This window comes from Numida meleagris, chromosome 1 (genome assembly GCF_002078875.1).
Source record: "Numida meleagris isolate 19003 breed g44 Domestic line chromosome 1, NumMel1.0, whole genome shotgun sequence".
Lineage (NCBI taxonomy): Eukaryota > Metazoa > Chordata > Aves > Galliformes > Numididae > Numida > Numida meleagris.
This window is the reverse complement of record NC_034409.1, coordinates 58,560,855-58,581,980: the sequence shown is the minus strand read 5'-3', so window position 1 is coordinate 58,581,980 and position 21,126 is coordinate 58,560,855. Positions and strand designations below refer to the sequence as shown.

At 40.0% G+C, this 21,126-nt stretch overlaps 1 protein-coding gene and 1 long non-coding RNA gene across 2 annotated transcripts in view; one reads left to right on the top strand and one right to left on the bottom strand.

Annotated features, from left to right (window-relative positions):
- CHRM2 (cholinergic receptor muscarinic 2) overlaps positions 1 to 11,199 on the top strand; it is a 108,963-nt gene extending 97,764 nt beyond the window's left edge. The window contains exon 2 of the mRNA XM_021388602.1: positions 166 to 11,199. Coding sequence (XP_021244277.1) covers positions 209 to 1,609 — 1,401 coding nt within the window. The 5' untranslated portion in view covers positions 166 to 208 and the 3' untranslated portion in view covers positions 1,610 to 11,199. The remainder of the gene's footprint in view (positions 1 to 165) is intronic.
- LOC110394663 overlaps positions 1 to 19,727 on the bottom strand; it is a 38,589-nt gene extending 18,862 nt beyond the window's left edge. The window contains exons 1-2 of the long non-coding RNA XR_002435789.1: positions 19,660 to 19,727; positions 19,113 to 19,202 (exon numbers count right to left, since the gene is read on the bottom strand). This is a non-coding gene — a long non-coding RNA (uncharacterized LOC110394663). The remainder of the gene's footprint in view (positions 1 to 19,112; positions 19,203 to 19,659) is intronic.

Below are 21,126 nucleotides of genomic sequence, written 5' to 3'. Positions count from 1 at the left end.
GGATATTATACATTTTAAGGGGGTTTACATTAGCATGAGTTGAATGATTCTTCTGCCCTCAATCTTCTACCTTTAAATTCTTTCCAAGTAGTTTTTCAGGGATCAATTTCCTAAAAGTAAAGGGACTAATTTCATAACGGTATATGTTTTTTCTTTCCTCTGCAGGCTTAATTGAGTGATAATTGAGTATCTTGTTAGCAGCACAGAAATGAATAACTCAACGTACATAAACTCTTCCTCTGAAAATGTAATAGCTCTGGAGAGCCCCTATAAAACTATTGAAGTGGTCTTCATCGTCTTGGTGGCGGGGTCTCTCAGCTTAGTTACCATAATTGGGAACATCCTGGTCATGGTGTCAATCAAAGTCAACAGGCACCTGCAGACTGTCAACAACTATTTCCTGTTCAGCTTGGCCTGCGCTGACTTGATCATAGGCATCTTTTCCATGAACCTATATACCCTCTACACTGTGATAGGCTACTGGCCCTTAGGGCCTGTGGTATGTGACCTCTGGCTGGCTCTTGACTATGTGGTCAGCAACGCGTCTGTGATGAACCTCCTTATCATCAGCTTTGACAGATACTTTTGTGTCACCAAGCCTCTGACATACCCTGTAAAGCGGACCACTAAGATGGCAGGCATGATGATTGCAGCTGCATGGGTTCTCTCCTTCATCCTGTGGGCCCCTGCAATCCTCTTCTGGCAGTTCATTGTAGGGGGAAGGACTGTCCCCGACAAGGACTGCTACATTCAGTTTTTTTCCAATCCTGCTGTCACTTTTGGCACTGCCATTGCAGCTTTCTATTTGCCTGTTATAATCATGACTGTTCTTTACTGGCAAATCTCTCGAGCCAGCAAGAGTCGGATAAAGAAAGGGAAAAAGGAAGCTGCCCAAAATCAGGATCCAGTTTCCCCCAGCCTTGTCCAAGGTAAAATAGTGAAACCAAACAATAACAACATCCCAACTAGTTCAGATGGGTTGGAACACAACAAAATTCAGAACGGAAAAACCACTGGAGAGAGTGTGACGGAAAACTGTGTTCAAGGGGAGGAGAAGGACAGCTCCAATGACTCCACCTCAGTGAGTGTGGTCCCTTCCAATACAAAAGAGGATGAAGCTGCCAAAGATGCCAGCCAGACTTCTGCCTCCCAAGACCATCTCAAAGTGGAGAACTCCAAGCTGACATGCATCAGGATAGTAACCAAGTCCCAAAAGGGTGACTGCTGTGCTCCCACCAACACTACTGTGGAGATTGTAGGCACCAATGGGGATGAGAAGCAGAATAGTGTAGCCCGGAAAATCGTCAAGATGACGAAGCAGCCAGCCAAAAAGAAACCACCACCTTCTAGAGAGAAAAAAGTGACAAGGACCATTTTAGCCATCCTCCTGGCCTTCATCATCACCTGGACCCCATACAACGTGATGGTGCTCATCAACAGCTTCTGTGCGTCCTGCATCCCTGGTACTGTATGGACCATAGGTTATTGGCTCTGTTACATCAACAGCACCATCAACCCTGCTTGTTATGCTCTCTGCAATGCCACATTCAAGAAGACCTTTAAGCACCTTCTTATGTGCCATTACAAGAATATAGGAGCAACAAGGTAAAGAAATAAATAATTATAATAATAAAATAATGGAAAACGTGAAGAAGCTCCAAATTAAATTATAAAACAAACAAACAACAATGCCATAGCACTTTATGTTCTATTATGGAATGTGCAATCAAAGACATTAGAGGAAATACTGAGATGGAGCATCAACTCCACTTCTGAGAACTACACTAAAGATCTTTTTTTTTTCTAATCACTGACAATAAATCTTGAGGACGTGCATAAGTTCTGAGGAGTTATTCAAGTCTATGGACCGAAGGCACAGTTTCTTACTTTCTGAGAGTATTCTGAAGAAGGGCTTTCGAATCTATGTTTGCTTGGGTTTTTTTGGTCACTGTATCTATCTATTTTTTCTCTGTGTGTTTAAAATGTCTCCATCTAGGGAAAAAAAATAAGGGAACTCAAAAAATAATGTTGTGGAAGAGACATAGGGGCTTGAAAGTACTTTACAGAATCCAAATCGTAGTAGGTTTCTAAAGCTCAAGGTTGTCTAAAGATTTTTGTTTGCGTCATGTGAGAAACATAATGTTATGTAAAACATGATGAAACGTATTTTATGTCTTTTATGACACTCATTTCCAAAACTGCAAGATTTATGAAAGTGTATTTTTGCTCAACATGTAACCATTGCCTAATATGTATCAGTCTAAGTTTGCCACTTACCCCCTTCTAGGGGCTTTTGTCCCATGATCCCTCCACTAAGTCAAAATAAAAGTGAAAAAAAAGATAGCCTTTCCAGCTTGCTACATCCCAGGACTGTTTTAGCATTCATGCAAGCCAAAGCTTTTGAGACAATTTTGTGCACTTTGTCATATAAAATCCACCCATGAATTGTTTTTTTACTTCCACCCATCTTTTCTTCCCTTTTGTACCTAAGCTTTCTAGGGCACAAAGACAGAATATCAAAAGAAGTTGTAAATTCAAAGATCTCATCAACTCAGCCACCATGTTGGCCAAACTAAGAGCCTCAGGTGAAGACTAGAAATGAGCTAGGAAAATAGAGGTTACATCCTTTTAAAATTACATATACAGACGAAGCCACTGCTGAAAAAACAGTTAATTTGAAATGATTATGTTCTTAATCAGTCAAAATCCTCAATTTACTTCTTGAGGAAAAGAAAGAGAGAAGCTGATGTGCCCATATAGATCATGCTCTGTCTAAGCCCTTAGTGTGAAACAAGAGTCCTACCTAGATGTATCATTGACAAGATCTTTACTTTGTGTAAAAGATTTTGGCTACTTTTCATTTTGTGCTACATAGAGCAATATTTTCACTGTATGCCAAGAGAGAAAACTAATAATAAGGCTGAGAAGAAAACCGTGATTATTCAAAACCAGATACCAAAATAGTCTAGATTGCGGGCTGGCAAGGATCAAAGTTGAGTTATTATCCGCTACTCTGCACCAGCTCAAATCTGTATTATTTCTGCCTGGCAAAGAATTTACTATTTCAATATTAAATATTTATTGCACAACTGAGCACTGTGTGGATAGGATGAAGTGTATCAGATTACTGAAAACTGAAATTGTCTGTGAATGTTGCGTATTACAGTTACCTCCTTCTCCATAACTCTAACTTCCAGGCAGTACAGGAGGTAAACCTACGTATTTTATTACCAAAAAGCAGTTTGCTGCATAGTCTCTTGAGAGACTGTTTTCTGGAATGAAAGCCACCTACAAAACGGGACACTAAAACATTCTATTATTTCACGTTACCGTATTAGTCTTCCAAAATGCACTTTGAAATAAAATCCTTCAAGATTGTGGGAAAATTAAACTTCCAGACTTAAGTTTTACATTTGACAAGCTGACTGGAGAAGAGTGTCAAAGCACTTTAGCACTATGATAATTTTCATGTTTCAAGGTACAAGTTTCTAGTAGAAAGGGAAAATGAGGAGGATTAAACTGCAGTAAATTAAGGCCACATTATATTTTGGATGAGTATATCTTACTAGGCATTCGTCGATTTTACACCTCTAGTGATTTCATTCTGCTACATCTAAGTGTCTCCATGCAGCCAGTACTCTAATTTTCCAAACCCCACTCGCATGGAATCATGTTTACTACCACAAGTTTCATCTTCATGCTGATAAGAAACAGTTACTCACTACTAAGTCTTGCAAAACTGAGTGAGTCTTTCAAAGCTACATCCACTAGGCCTATCTTGACACGTCAGGGGAGAGAGTTACATGATCATTTCTACATAATTCATTCTCCTAAAGTGTTAAAAATAAATACAGGGAAAAAAAATTAAAAATAAAATATGTTTTTCTAAATCTTACTTCTTTAGAAAAGTTGGATAAAATAAACTCATCTGTTCCTTTCTTTCAGCATGTATTTTAGGTATCAACAGTACAGACATCCAAAATGGGAAAGAATGTATACCAGATGATTGTAGTCTTGCCAGTGTGACGTCTGTCTACAAGAAGGGCTGGAAGGAGGGTCTCAGGAACTAGAGGCCTCTCGGCCTGACCTCAGTGTCAGGGAAGGTCATGCAGCAGATCATCTTGAGTGCAATCATGTGACATGGGTAAAACAACCCAGGGATCAGCCCTAGTCAGCATGGGTTTATGAAAGGCAGGTCCTGCTTGACCAACATCATCTCTGTCTATGACCAGGTGACACACCTGGTGGATTAAGGAAAGGCTGTGGATGTAGTTTGCCTAGACTTCAGCAAATCCTTTGACTCCGTCTCTACAGTATTGTCCAGCAGTAGTTGGCAGAACATGGCTTGGATAGGTGTAATGTTCACTGGGTAAAAAACTGGCTGGAGGGCCTGGGCCAGAGAGTGGTGGTGAATGGAGTTAAATCCATTTGGCAACCAGTAACTAGTAGCATTCTTCAGGGATCAGTATTGGGCCTGTCCTGTTTAGTAACTTTACTGATGATCTGGATGAGGGAATTGAATGCATTCTCAGTTAGTTTTCAGATAACACCATGTTGGGAGGAAGTTTTGATCTGCCCAAGGGTAGGAAGGCCCTACTGAGGGATCAAGATGGGCTGGATCTCTGAGGCCAACAGGATGAGCTTCAACAAGACCAGGTGCCAGGTTCTTCACTTTGATCACAACAACCCCATGCAATGCTAGAGGCTTGGGGCAGATTGGTTCGCAAGTCAACAGCCAGCTGAACATGAGCAAGCAGTCTGCCCAGATGGCAAGAAGTCCAATGGTATCCTGGCTTATATGAGAAATAGTGTAGTAAGGAGGCAATCATCCCTCTGTACTTGGCACTGGTGAGGCTGCACCTCAAGTACTGTGTTTAGTTTTGGGCCTCTCACTACAAGAAAGACATCAAGGCCCTGGAGCATGTCCAGTGAAGCTGAAAGCTGGCTACAAAGCTGGTGAAGAGTCTGAAGCACAAGTCTTGAGAGCAGAGGCTGAGAGAATTGGGACTGTTTAGTCTTGAGAAGAGGAGGCTCCGGGGAGACCTTATCACCCTCTACAATGACCTGAAAGTTGTGTCAAGGTGGGGATCGACCTCTTCTCCTGGGTAACAGTTGACAGGATGGGAAGTAATGGTCTTAAGTCATGCCAGGAGAACATTAGGAATAATTTCTTCTCCAGAAGAGTTGTGATGCATTGGAATAGGCTGCCCAGGGAGGTGATGGAGTCACCTTCCCGGGAGGTTTTCAAGAAAACCAGTGTCTACAATGTGGAATTGAAGGATATGATTCAGTGGGTATGGTAGTGATGGATTGACAGTTGGACTAGATGATTTTATAGGTCTTTACCAACCTTTATGATTCTACGATTATTTCACCTTTTAGCTTCAATTTTCCAGCAAGTATGCAAAGGCTTTATTCCAGGCATGTCTAACCTGCTGGCCACATGAGCTCCGGGAGAGCTCATACTGCAGCCTGCCCCCTGCACCACACTATCATGGAGGTGGCTCTTCCCTTCTGAGCAGTTCAGCCAAGACCCAGGCGAACATCCATCAATTAGCAACAACCAAACATCAGTGTGCTATTAATGCTGTCTCAGCTGAACCCAGGACAAGGGGAAGACACAGTACAGTGCTAACTCAAGATATGGCAAATAATATACATTTTTGATACTTTGGCTAAACACAGTACTTTGAACGATGAAAAATAGGCAGCCTTGATTTCCATCTTGATAAAGGAGTTTTAGAATAGGTTTCAAGACTGAAAAGAATATAATTAATTTGTGAATTTTCAGTAGACAAATACATTATCTACAAATTTTCAAATGGAAGGTATAGAGTTGCAATCCAACATTCAACTCAAAAATTCAATCATGTCTTTTTACCAGATTTTTGTATGACCTATCTTACCACAGAAAAATATCCCTCACTTCACAACCACACCTTATATATGTCGCCACTTTTTGGCAGTATATACATTTGTGAACAACTGTTCTCAAGGATGAAGTGCAAGAAGAGCAAAATTTCATCAAAAAATCACTAACGAGCTCCTTGAAAAATCAGTAAGAATTGCGAACACTTCCATCAAACCAGACATTAATGCATTAGTTTCACAAAAACAAGGTCAAATACCCCACTAGATTTATGCTTTGTTGCTTTTTTGTTTCAGTAAAAAAGACAATATATATTAAAAAAAAAACCTAATGTTTGTTACCTATTTACATTAACTATGTATTTTATATGCAGCCCAAGATAATTCCTTTTCATTCAGGCCCAGGGAAGACAAAAGGTTGGGCTCCCATGCTTTATTCTGTTTTTTGAAGCTGTCACTTGTTCATTAATTATGAGTTCCTCCAATAGCTGAGGATATTCCTATAGGTTAAGAAGTGTAAGATATTCATTACAATTATACTTTTTCATCCTGTGATTTCATAACACTCAACATACCTTGAGGAAAGAATTTGTTTTGGGGCCAGTATTCATGAAACAACGGAAAAAGATAGTTTTAAATAAAGTTTTCCAAAATTTTCCCTTAAGTCACCTCCACTTTTGATCCTAAAAGACAAAATTATTTTTGCTGTGCTGTTGCATATTTAAGAGGTTTGCAAGAAACATAATCCTGTGTGTTTCCATCTTGTTTCATATATATCTATGTTCACAGCTGTTAAAATAGGTGAAACAACACACCTATGGTATGATCGCACAAGAAAGCAAAGACGCACACCAATATGGCTTATATTCATGGAAAATAATCATCTAACATTCAAGATGTTGCATGGGATTGAGTCTATGTTGTGCTTGCTGGCAGCTGGTGGGAGTTGCAGAGACAGTCCTTACTGATGACACTGTCTATCCTGTCCTGGAAGTAGAGAGGATGGCAGAGCCTGCCCTGAGACACTGGGAACTTCTCAGGTCTCTGGATCAGTAAGATAAAACACAGCACAATCTTTCAGGGCCACATAATAATCTGCTCTTTTGAACATCTCTCAAGCTCTCATTTCTTTGCTTTGTGTTCCAAACCACGTTTACCAGGTTTCACTCTCCTTCTGAAAGATAGTTCTGCAAGATGTAGATGATGATCTCGAAAAGCAGCTCTCTCTGGATACCTCTTCTGGCTTCCCAGGCTGTCACCTGCGTCCCAACCATCCCATGGCCCCTGACAGCCCTGCTGCTGGTGCTGCCACGTCTTCACACCAGGCTTGGCCAGAGGATCTCAGCAACTCTTCCATACAGTGTGCTGCACTGGCCACTTTGGTTTTACACAGAAGTTGAGAAAACTCTGTGGGTGACTCATGAAAAAACACCAAAAACAACAAATACTGCAGTGAGCAGTTCTCATCTTCTCATCTTCTTCCTCTTAATCATTTCCAGAAGCAGCTAAAACCAAAAAGGCCCAGCTATTTAGAGTAGCCCTGCTGCAGCAGGACTGTCCCATCAGCAGTCCATGGTGAGTGACTCACTCTCTCACAGGCCATCCTACCCTCACTCTTCAAGGAAAGGACAATGGCCTGGTGATCTGTCAGTCTGACTGGCACATTCCTAAGTATTAATGATATCTGTGGTAAAAAATATTTATATATAAATTAATTTTTAAAAAAATCAGAAGAGAAAGAAAGAATCTGAATCAATATTCAGAAGCTTGTTTTCCAATTAGTACAAAATCTGAGGAAAACTTGTCAGCCTTATGTTTAAAATTTTCATTTGATGTATCAGAAACCATGAGGGTTCATTTGGAGACAGCAGTGTTTGAACATTTCCTGATGAAAAATAGTCTGAAATCAACCAACACATATATATGAGTCAAATTTCTTCCTTCCTTCCTTCTCTCTTTTCTCTCTTTCCTTTCTTCAGCCTCACAAATGCTTGTGGGTATGAGAGTGTTCAAATAGACTCCAAGGATCACTTGTGAGTTATCCACCAAGTGTGAAAGAGACAAAAGCAACAGCTAAATCCATCAGCCCTCTATTTCATGGTTGTTTTGGGCTTTTTGTTTTTTGGGGTTTTTCTGGTGAAGGAAAATAAATCAACAAGAGGAATCCTCTTTAGAAAATGTGGCTGGGGTGAGAACAGTCCACTCATTTTTGAGACCTCAGAGTGTAGCAGTTGCTCCCAGCCATCCCAGCTGTAACAGAGGCAGAAGGAGGTGCACCCTATTTTTTTGTTTGTTCGTTCTATCTCCTCATGGATTTGAATATTTACTTTATCTGCTCTTACATGGGGCTTGCTAGTAAATTCACTAATTCCTTCCCTAATATTTATTATTTTACCCCTTCTCTTCAATCCTGTTGACAGAGCACCTGATTTCTCTAATGTTGCTAAGGTGACACTATTAAAATTTTTCACCTCAGTTATCAGCATTTTGCCTTGCCACTCCTGTTACCCAAAACAATTGCTGGTACTGGCCCTGCTTGTTGTGTTTAGGACCAAGTTGCTAAAGCATCCTTACAGCCATGTTATGCTACAAGGATAGGAAACATGCTGCTAAAATTTGTTTTCCTTCTTTCCCTTTACAAAAATTCCTAAATATCTTTACTTCTCACAAAACAGGGAGCTTCCTGTGTGAAGTCAAACTTAGGAAAGAAAAGAACAACTGGAAAACAAGCTCTGGGCCTTTGGGTGCAGGTGTTTACTGACAGGAAATGGGCTTAGAATCCAGTAGCCTTCAGTATTTTTAAAGCTCTCCTCCTGGATGGCTCTGTATTCAGAGCTGCCAGCAAGGCAAATGGTAGAAATTGAGCAGCTAAAAAGAGTTAGGCTTCTTTCCCCCCCTGGGTCTACAGATATTTTATAAAACTTGTCTAGAGACACTCACTGGAGACAGTATGCCATTTATTTTTCCTGTATAATCATGAACAGCTCTACACTTCTAAGAAATCTTTCTTTTTTAATTTATAGAAAATCTTTCCCTGAAGGAAGCTGATAGATGGCCCTTAATTTGCTGTGGCTTCTTTTCTTGTTTCTCTTTCTGCCTTTCCTCTTTTGTCACAGGCTTGACAAAAAGCTTTTTTCTTCCTTCACTTTAAGAAGTATCTGAAACCTGTGTTTTAGCTACAGGTATGTAGTTTCTCTTGCTTTTCAGGCACTGTGAAAGTTGGTATTCAGACTCTTAAGTCCACCAAAAATATTGTCTTCTCCCCTCTGCTGATGTCCAAAATACTGTGTGTAGAAAGTAGTTTTGTAAATCCTTTCTTCACTGGTTTTAATTTGGAATGAAGAAAATTCCTCACATGAAATGAAATCAGCTCTCTTCCTCCCCAGTTTTATTATGTCCATATGGGAAACAACAGTGGATGATGGTAAAGAGTGAGTGTTCTTACAGTGGAATATCAAGTAGCAACATGCACACATTTATGTTATGTCCTGGGCAGTGCTAAGGCAGTCTTCCCTTCCCTTGGCTGCCCTTTTATTCCCAGACTTACTGGAAGAGTATTCACTGGAAACCCATGATTAAGAAAGTAATTATAACAAGGTTGAGATGGACACCAATCATTCACCTCAACCAACACAATTATTTCTGCGTGTTTGGTTTTTTTTGTTCCTTCCTTTGCTATGGCCTTTTTTTCTATATTATGGAACTAGTGGGTCACATGAGCATATTAGTTCTCCCAGGTCTTCAGTTTACTGGGTAGATTTGTTAGAGGTATTCCATAGGGAGTTGGACTAGATGGCCTTCAGAGGTCCCTTCCAACTCTAAGGCTTCTATGGTTACATAGTTAAAATAAAAGGGAGGAAAAAATCAAGTGTTTTTTCCCCTCCCAAAGTTTTGCATAACCTGAAAAATTCCATTGGGTTGCTACTTTTTTTCCCCACCCTTTTATAATGAGTTATTATATATTAGGGTTGTTGTTTGGGGCTTTTTGGCTTTGTTTTGTTATTTCTTTTTTGTGTGTTAGAGAGTACTTGCAAAGAAGCACATAGAAACACTTTTAGGTGCCCCAAAGTGCTCTGACTCTGGGAAAACCAGCTACGGATAGCATGTGAGGCAAGTGTTTAAGGTGTTTATTATCATAATCTTTGGAAGGAATGACTTCTTTGAGTATTTAACCTTTGGATTGGTTCATCTGGCAGCTCTGAAGAAAGCACAGGGGCATAGGCTTAGTATGCCCTAACTTTGTAAAGGGAAGGACAGGTCGATGTTCAATTGCCTTTTTTCTCCTCTTCTGGCTTGTGCAGGCTGCTGGAGTAGGGGAGGGATTTCTTTCCCCACTAGTTCTGTCTCTGCACTTTTACTCCAAAGACAGCCATTCTTTGAAGTACAAAATGGTTGTAACAGTATTAGTAATAAAAACTATATGGGGAAGAGTACCATGGTTGCCAATAAATGGACCTTCAAATAATTTTCCCTTAATACTGGGGCCACTTTGTAGAGGTGGTTGGAAAAACAGAGATTAGCAGTCTGTAAATACCTTTAGATAGTGTGTTTTAACATTACCAGCAGCATATCTTGACTATGTACAGAAATAATACAGTATGTGTAGTGCTATTCAAATTAAGTTATAATGTAAATATATCTGCAATGAATGTCCAATTATCTTCAAGCTCTATGTACAAGGAAGAACCTCATCTCTTCTTGAGACTTTTTCTAACTTAACGGTATGGAAAATCTGTTATCCATTTATATATATATCTGAAACAATTGTGTTCTTTTCTTCAAAATAAATACTGAAAAGAAGGGAATGCATTACATGAACATGATATCAAAAATCCTATCGTAGGACTGAGAACTGTGGCTCTTACAAGTCGGGGACTGGTCAAATTCTTGATGCTGTACATTTGATCTCATAAAGAAGATAAGCACAAGTTTATGGTTAGCATTGTAAAGCTGACCCATTTGATTATATATAAATTATAGATATATATTTATATAGTCTGTATAGATATATACGTATTATGCACAATATTCATACAGTGAAAGTAAAGTTTGATAAAGTCACATTAGCTGGGAATTTTGTTGTAATGTTATGCTCCATTTGGAGAAAGAGCACCTGTCTTATTCAGCAACATTCAAACATGTTATGCAGAATAAAGGAAGAAGGTGCTTCACCAAAACAAATCATGAAGGAATGAGGTGATGAGGGTTTGAAATTACACAATTAAACTACATGCAATATATGTGTATGTACTTCTGCTAAGCTGTATCCCTAGTTAAAGCATTGCATTAAACAGCAAATTATAACAATAATAAAAGTGTTTTTGTATGTGGTATCTGTCTTTCCTTTTATTGAGTGAACTACCATGTAAAACGTAAAATAGGGATAATAAGTGTAGAAAAAAGTTTTCCTGCAGCAGCCTCAAGAACAGGAGATTGTAGTAATTAAGAGAAAAAAAAATCTAACTTCCTTTTCCCTGGCCTTCTTGGTGAGGGTAGAGATCAAGAGATGTCTAGAGAACCACATAACTCATCCTTGTCTTGTCCACATCTCTTTTTTGTGCCTCAGTTAACCTCCTCTGATGATTTTGCTTCTCATAGATTTTCAGCTTTAACTGCAACACTCATGTTGGAGGATCTTTACTGTTCCTGTGTTCTTGGGACTTCACCTATATTTGCCCTCTCTGTGTAAGGCTTCCCATCAATGCCCTTTGTTCTGTCATTCCTTCAGGCCATGTTCATCTATTTCACCATCTTGCTGTTAATAACCTTTCTACAATGAAAGACCACTTTTTCCACGTGTGTTTTTCTTAAAAATATCAGATAAGTTTGTTTTTGAAAATATTCCCTCACTTGCCTTGTCTTCAAATTTCTTGCACTCTTCAAACTATATACTCTACTGGTAGGGATGCAAGGTGGAAAAATATTACAGTTCCTTCACTGGTCAGAAGACAATTGTTAAGATCACAACAAAGACAAAAAATAAAAAATAAAAAATAAAAAAGGTATCTGAACAATTTTTTTCCAAAGCCACCATCTTTTTACTTCTGAATCATTTCTTCAATCCAATTACATCTGTTCAATTTCATCTCTTCCCGAGCAGACCACTGGTTTTAGATCCTGATATTCTAACCATCACATCACAGAACCACACACATAACTTACGTGTCAGTATACCACTATGGTCCAAATAATTCTCTCTCACACACACAGTGTGCCATCCTATAATCACCAGCATTTGGCTTCAGGTGGGACTCAAGGTGCTGATGGTGGGAGCTGCAACAAATGGAAGAAGTTTCTTGACATGCCAAGTCCTAAATCCCTTCTCAATGTATTTTGAAAAGCAGTGCCCAGAAAAAAAAATTTCAGCATTCCTTTTTTTATTATTTGTACACGGGCTTTAATTCACTTAAAACTACAGAAAACCTACAACCTCTTTGCCAGGTGCTCAATCAGTAATTCAGACCACTGAAGTTAAGCTCTTGTTTGTCTTCTAGAAGAGGTTGTGGCACATTTCACTGAACACACATATTTTGAAAAATGTAGCCTGAGCCAATCACACATGGGGAAAGGGAATTTACCTGGTATCAAGCTACTCATTTCATTGCTGAATTCACTCACTCAGGCTCGTTGTTTCAACACTGGGATGAGAACAATGTTATCTTTTTATTTAAAAAAAAATAGAATCAGACTCAAGCATAATAAAAAATGACACTTGAACCTCTATATACAGCCAGTAATATTTATGGCTAATGTAATATCTATTGGCTTTTGCCTTGCCCTCTCTGGACAGAGAATTTCAGACAATGTTCCCCAGACCAGAAGTGCCTTTATTCAGTACCACTCCATGAGGCCTTTTATTAGCAGAAAAGATTGTAAAGTATAACTACCTACTGTTTCATGGGTTCTGAAAATACCCTGAGAAAATCAATACAGAGAAATGCTGCTATTTTGTAAATCCATTAACTCTGCTTCTGGCCGTTTGCCAGCCATTGTATGCACCGTCTAGACATGGCAACCTACTTGACTGCACCAGGAAATGGACTTTACTGCCTTCTCATTGGAGCTTGCCAGCTTCATTTATACTGATACACAGAAGCAGGGGGAATAATAAAACCAACAAGAAAGATATAAAACAAATTGAGAGAAGAAAAAAAAAGCCTTCTGCCCTTAATTATTGCCCCGTCCTTCCTTCCTTCCTTCCTTCCTTCCTTCCTTCCTTCCTTCCTTCCTTCCTTCCTTCCTTCCCTCCTTCCCTCCTTCCCTCCTTCCTTCCTTCACTTCCTCCTTCTTTCTTTCCTCTTCTGCTCTCTCTTTTTCTTTCTTTCCTTTCTCTGTGGTGTCTAAGGTAACTCTCTGGGTTTCACACTCTCAGTAACAGCTTGCTGAAGGTGCTGAATAAATCACTATGAAAGCAAAGCCTTTGGCTTAAAAATGTGAAGCAACATAGTAGGGAAAGAGGTAAGAAAGAATGCCTCAAAAAGCTCTTGAGTTAATTCATTGTAGTTTGAAGTGCTAGGGCTTTCCTTACCTCCCATCATAATCACTGCTATGATTTCACCTGCTGTTGGAAATTCCTGAAATGGGGCTGAACAGGGCTGATCGGATCCCAATGGCATGGCAGCGATATTCATACATGGAAATGTTATCGGTGGCAGCTGCACCGAATCATTTTCTGAGCACAATGAGCACAATGGATCTGTGGCCTTACAAAATTCTTCCTGACAAAACTCCAGTGTAAAAAAGAGTACAGAGAAAGGTCAAAGCAGTTGAAATCCTCCAGCATAGAAGACATAGGTCATCATCCTTTACAGATGGGAAGACTGATAGCTCCAGAGGAATGCCAGTAGCCCAAGAGAGCAAGGGCTACCCTCTGTAAAAGCCGCATTCTTAGGCACAAATTAAGATACTCCTGGGTCTTTTGCCTAGCCTGTCTTTTTGGACAAGGGCTAAAACACTGCCAATAATTGCCTGAGTTATGACAGCAGTACAAGACTTCAGCTAAAGGAGCTAAACAGAGAAAAGTAAAGAAACTAAAAGTTTCCATTGGTTTATTTGGTATAATTTCCATGATAGATGGAAAAAATATATAATTTTATACAAGGATGGGCAAATGTCTTCTGGCTGGTGGATTTCAGATCATGCTGAGAAGGTTTGAGTTATACAATTACAAAATAATAAGGTTGGTTGGAAACTTTTCAGTGAATTTTTTTCCACTATAAAATTCTGGGTGAGTTTGTTCTTTTGTTGTTGTTTTTTTTTTTTTTGTTTTTTTTTTTTTTTTTTTTTGTTTTTTTTGTTTTTTTTTTTGTTTTTTTTTTTGAGGAGGGGCAGGGGGAGATGTTCATTTTAGTGGAGTTGATGACTTTCACAGAATCACAGAATCATTAATCACAGAGGTTGGAAGGGACCTCAAGAGATCATCGAGTCCTATTTCCCTGCTAAAGCAGGTTCCCTACAATAGGTCACACAACTACATGTCCAGACTGGTCTTGAATATCTCCATAGAAAGAGACTCCACAGATTGTCTGGCAACCTGTTCCAGTGCTCAGTTACCCTTACCATAAAGAAGTTTTTCTGCATGTTAGTACAGAACTTCCTATGTACAAGTTTTAGGCCATTACTCCTTGTCTTATTGCTGCACACCACCAAGAAGAGCCTGGCCTCATCCATTTGCCTCCCACTTCCCTTTATAAACATTTATCAGATCCCCTCTCAGTCTTCTTTTCCCCAGGCTGAACAGACCCAGGTTACTCAGCCTTTCCACAAACAGGAGAAACTCCAGGCCCTTTATCATCTTTGTGGCCCTGTGCTGGACTCCTTCTAGGAGGTCCCTGTCTTTTTTGAACTGGGGAGCCCAGAACTGGACACAGTGTTCTAAACGTGGCCTCACCAGCACAGAGTAGAGGTGGAGGATCACCTCCCTCAACCTGCCGACCACGCTGTTTGTAACACACTCTGGGATGCCACTGGCCTTTTGAGCCACAAGGGCACACTGCTGGCTCATGGCCAACCTGTTGCCCATCAAGACGCCCCAGGTCCTTGTCTGCAGAGCTCATCTCCAGCAGGCCATTCCCTAACCTGTATTGATTCATGAGGTTATTCCTCCCCAAATGTTTATCAAATGCTTTAGGAGAAAATTGAAGTTGCCTTAAGAGATTGTCATAAGACTTTCTTTAAAAAGTTGTTTTTTTTTTTGTCTCAAATACCTTTCATTTAGAAATCTTAAATAATAATAATAATGAAATCAATAATACAAATGAAAAGGCTTTTTAAAAATGATATCTTGGTTTATTCAGTCTTTTCCTGGGACGTAGACGGCATAAAACTCTGCTGAGATTGACTATTCATCAAGATTTCAGAGCGGAATCAGAAAAATGCTCTCTCATTCAGGTGCCAATTACCTTTTTCTCTTGTACAACAGACACAAGAGCCCTGACCTGTCGTTACTGTGTGTAATGTACACTGTACACTGTAAGGACACTGCACATAGTCTGTTTACTATTGAAAACACCTCCCAGGCATTTGCTCCCAACAGATCCCTCTCCACATTGATCTAAACTCCTTTCTAAACTTAGTTTTCCCATGTTACTAGCTTTTCTGAGGGGACATTTCATGTGGCCACGCATAGGGCATCAGGGTGAGCTCCAAGCCAGGTCAGTCCCTACCTGTACTAGAACTAGTCCTGCTCAGGCAACACCTGGAGAAACTGCATATAACAGAGTGCAAACAGAGCTAACCTAAAAGAAGCGTAAGCAGATCCCCATAGCATTTAACAGAGAAGAGACGCAGCCATGTCTTCTGTGCTACACTAAGACTTTGGACCTTCCAAATAGAAGCTATTAATAAAAGGAAGGAATATATATTTTAAAAGATAACAGTTAAAGTATCTGTTAATCCCAGTGCAGTCACAGTTCAGAATAGAAACAGCTGAAAAACCAAAGTCAGTGGTGTTTTCAATGAACTATGAATGCAGCATAGAATGGCTGTGAACAGCGAGAAATGAAGAAGTATGTCACACTTCTGCTGTCAAAAGCTGGACACCATCCTACAGGCAATGTACAGAAAACATTTTCTCTAGGAGAGGATCCTTTTTTAAATGAATAGCGTCATCTTTAGATAAAGTTGTTTTTGCCTTACTGAAGTTAGGGAGAGCCAAGGGGACTGGCTTAGACGACCTTCTTTTAAATAGCTACAGTTAACCAAGATCCAAGCCAGTCCTGGAGTTTCAGCCTTTGTTAGATTTTATACATGTAGCTGTAACAATAGTTGTAGTAACTGGCATTATGGTGGGAAGAAAATTACTGCTTAATGATTAATTAGGTACTAGTGCTTACACTTAGAGTCAAAATCTCAGATGTGCTACTTCTGCTCTGGATTGTGCAAAGGCATGGAATAAAATTTAGAAATTGAAGGAAAAGCAAGAAATCCATTATGCAAAGCTGCAAACTGTGCAAAGGAAGAAAATAAATTCAAGAGTGTATTTGGTCTACATCCCTCTGGGAGCACATTTATTTGTAACAGTTACTGCTGATGTCACAAACGTCTAGCCTTGTATGTCCTTGAACACAGCAGGGCCACCTTTGTGATAAGGTTCCCAAAAACATACGAAAACTGTCTTCTTTCCCTGCTCTGGTTGCAGCAGTCACATAGACTGTACATAGGCTGGCACATAGACTCTTCAGGTGAAGGGAATGAAGAAATACTCTCTGGTCCTTGGTGCTCATTCTCGGTGCAACATGAGCTGGAAAAGGCTGAGCAGCACTGCTCTGCTTATATCAGCTGACATCCACAACATGTTAGCTCTTCTCCATCACTCCCTATTAGTATGCATCTTACTGACTGTGCTAGGAATGTCACTTTGCAGTAATGTTACTTAATATGAATACAAACCCAAAATGAGACAAGCCTTACAAAGGAAACTGCAAATCTGATTGCAAAGGGCTAATACAACAAGGCCCAAAAAGGTGAGGAATGGGCAGGTCGTAGTTTCTATGCACTTTTTCTATTCCCTCCCTCCACTACTTCTCATTTTGTGCAGAAGGGACAAAAAATCCAAGAGATTTAGATTCCATTCCATACACGCTGCTGCTCTTCCTGTTACACAGGATATAAGTTGTGACTGTGATGAACATAGGGAATGAATACACTGATAAAAATATCCATGCAAGTCTTCATTTGCCAGGATAAGCCCCGAGACTCTGGTTTAAAATCATTTCAGTTGCATGGGCTATTTCATGCTGTATTACCTTTTGCCTATTGTTCAAAGTTACCTCTTCTAAGGGTTTCATTTTTCATTAAGTTATTGGTCTAATCATGAAAAAGTAATTCCTCAGGGGGCCAGAAACTGCTGATTATCTCCTAATGAGATGAAGTACCTCTCATCTCTAGGTCACTGCCTCAAAATCATCCTCAGAGGCTAGAAGTGGTCACAATCTGTTGATGACAAAATATGTTAATGGTGGTGACTACTGCTGCCCCTAAACAAAGCACTTAAAGAAGAATTGAGTTAAAAATGCAGAACCTTGGAACTTTTAATTTTTCATTTCTGCTGGTTTTCATCAGGTCAACAGTGAAGTTGTGAAGTTTCATGTGAAACAACCTCAAATCTCACCTTCAGCTCAGACCAAATATGAGTTCAGCAACAACTTGTGAATACATCTCACCCATATATTTGTCAGGAATTTGTATTAATGTGAAACTGATTTTTTTTTTCAATATCATACTCATAGTGACATAAGTCACAAAAACAATTGAAAATCAGAAATGAAAAAATCAGTAAAAATTAAAATTTTGCTTAACACCATTCCATGATTTATTCATTGCTTTTTTGTATATATATTCATATGGTGTTACGACAAGTCAGTGGAGGTCAGACACCAAGTAACATGTAGCTTTGAAAGCAGATTATTTCAGGATAGCTCATTTTATTGGAAGATCTAGAAATATGGATTTGTTCAAACCTAAACAAAACACAAAATGAATTCCCTTGTTTTCCATGCACTGGAACTTCCATATTTCAAGGTTCGATATTTGCATATCTTATTCATATTCATATACACATATTGAGGCACAAATGAAAATACTATTCATTCTTATTAAAAAAAAAAAAAAAGCTAAAGATCAAGATTTTGACATTCAGGACATTGTACAAAAGCAAGTGCAGAAACTGAAATATAAATAACTACCTTCTCAGTATAAACATTTTTGCAAAAATTGTATTAAAACTTGTATTAAACGTAATTGTGCAGTGAGTTTGGTTTAAACAGAAATAAGGGGGAAAAAAAAAAAAAGGAAATCTGTTATTTTAAACTTCAGGAAGGCACAGAAAAGCAATCCTTCTTCCCATCCTAGGGCACAGATGTTTGCTGTCCCACTTCTGTGGGTGGAGGTGGCTGTCCTTTGTGTACAGTACACCCATACTGCTCTAGACTTCAGGGAGCAATGGACCCTCGCAAGGGCAAGAAGACCCTTGTAAGGCAAGAAGGATGCTTCCCTCTCTGATCAGCCTGGAAGCCAAATTCCCTTCACCCCTCTCTTTCAGGAGCACAGCTCTGTGTATTGATCAGCACAATGCAGCTGTCCACCCACGTGGTTATTAATGGATAATAAACAGCTCAAGCCCCAACAAACAGTATTTTTCTTAGCAAGCACCAGCCTGGAATCAATTAAATAACAACAAGAAGGGCTCTAAGAAGTGCCATCAATTGTAAAAGTTATTACACTCTCAGGATGTTTCACTGAGAACTCCCACACAAAGCAATCAGATGTTGACTGCTGCTGTATCTTAATCTGGAATATTCTGTAGGGTCACGGAGCCCCTCCAGCTTGCCTCCAGGAAGGAGAAAATCCTGTTTGCTGGCCAAAAAGCCTCAAAATGTTGTGTACCTTCCAATGGAGGTATGAGGAAACAGGCAGTATCCCATTTCAGTGCTTTGTTTAGCATCTTACTGTTTAGTGCATTTAAAAAACATAATGGCAGAAAAACACAGAGCAAATTCACATGATTTTAAGTACAGGACAGAAAAGAAGTGGATAGAAGTAACATTTATGTGCCAGAAAAAGTGAGATGAGCTTTGTTTTTTTTTCCTATGGTTGTTTTTCTTAATAATAAACAAGTTATGTTAAACAGTCCCAGCTATGTTCTATATTGTAAAGTAATTTCCAGCCTGCCTTTCTCATACTTCTCATACTGAGTTTGTAACAGCAAAGGAAAAGGAAAGCATGACTGACATCAGGTTACTCACCTACAGCAAGGGGAAAAAGCAAACAAGCGTCTTCACCAGAAGTCAGCAATGCCAAGCAGGTCAAATTTCCCCTGTGACCACACTTCTGACCTAGGAAACCATTAGTCCAGAAGTTTCAGCAAGAATTCTAGTACAGTAAGGTAATGAAACATACCCAGCATGCCTATTTTTGTTTTGCTATGAGGACAGAGAAGCTGTCATATCAAATGACAGAGAAATAAAAATCTGCTTAAAGGAACTAAGAAGAATTTACATGGTAGCTGAGCAAGGACTCCGTTTAGATAGGTGTGGGGCACAGGTTCCCTGTGCAGTCATAGGACTGCAAGTAGAGAAATAAATAGAGGGCTGGTAAAACACCCCTGGTGCCTAAATACTTGTAGCTGCATTGCTGGACTGCCTCAGCCTGTTAAGTGATAAACAGGGTGGCTCAGTTCATCCCCAATCTCAGTTGGGATTCAGAAACTCAGAAGTCAGTATATTTCTGTCTGTCTGCAGACCTGCCTGCCAGGCTCTGGTGCCCGCACCGCAACAGGGCAGCATGACCCACCTTGACTTATCTTCCCCATGGCCACAGCACACAGGTGGAGTGTGCCAGCCCATCTGCTGTGCCCAAAGGGATGCAGGACTGTGCCTCCCAGAGGTGTGGTGTCTCTTTGCATATCATAGCTGAACCACTCCTACTTTTTGTGAGCTACATAAATCAGTCCAGAACAAAAGAACAACTCCTCACGCCCTGGATACAAGGTGCTAGGATGTTCAGATGGGGTAGTCTATTCCAGTGGATGCCTACATATTTGCTGGGGCAACAACGAGCACTGACTTTCACCCTTGCTTGTTCATGCCCAACCACAAGATTAGGTGGTTAGACAAACTCTGTTAATCCAAGAAGCAAAAGTATTTAACCCAGATCAATCACTTGTATAGACTGAAACGGAAAATGTGGGCTGAGCCTTCTTGGATGTGACAGATAGGGAGGTAAACCAGGCTTTTCTAGAACTGGGCAAGCATTCCTGTGCCACTGAAACATTGTCTCAAATCTGAGAAACAGAGAGCAAGCTGGGGCAAAGTTGCATCTGTGAACACAAGATAGAAGAAAATACTCTATTTTATTAAGATTTCGCTTTTTGCACACTGCCTCATTGCCAGTCAGCAAGAAAAAAACAGCTCCTCCCCAGCAAGCCAGCTTTCAGGGCTCTCTCTGTAAGGCACCCAGCTCTTTACAAAGGGAGATCTTTGGGGCCCTTTCACTGAAGGGAAGCTTTGAGATTGCAGTTCCCAGCTCCTTTTGCAGTTCTAACCCAAGAATTTTATTAATGAGATAGCTGGGTGGATGTTTAAGAGGTTTGTGTCCGACCAAATCCCAGAAGATCCATTCCTATCTATGACATAGACTAGTCAAACCCAACAAAATTATTACAGCACCAGTGTTTAAAAAAAAAAACACAAAACAGTTACACTTGCTTTCACTGCTCCAAGAAGGCAGTATATTCCTCATAATACATTAATCATTACAAATGTGTCTGACTCTGCAGATTATTGTTGCCTGCTGTTTAATCAGAGGGAATTACAATGATAAATCATTTCTGTGGAGGAGGTTCACAGGCAGCTCTCCCAGCTGGGGACCCCAGGCTGCCGCCCAGGATGCTCCACCACCTGTCCTCCACATCATGCTCTTCAGATCAGGATCCAAGAGGAGTTCTTCTCTCCAGCCTTAAAAGAGTGATGTTAAATATGCAGCTTTATAACTTGATTTCCCAGCTGACCATGATCACAAGCAGGCTATGAAGGATTACATGCAGAAACTGGCCTGGTATCTGAGATGACAAATCAACTCAGGCATCATTACTGAGCACTGCTTGTTGAACAAAACTTAAGCTCTCGATCTAACCTGAACATCTTCAGCCTCCCACCCTTCCTTTTTCTTCTCCTGCCATCCTTCAGCTTTCCCCTTGGGGAAGGACTTGACAATAACCCATCACTTTGTGAAAAAGCTTTCTGGAGTCACGCGGATGCT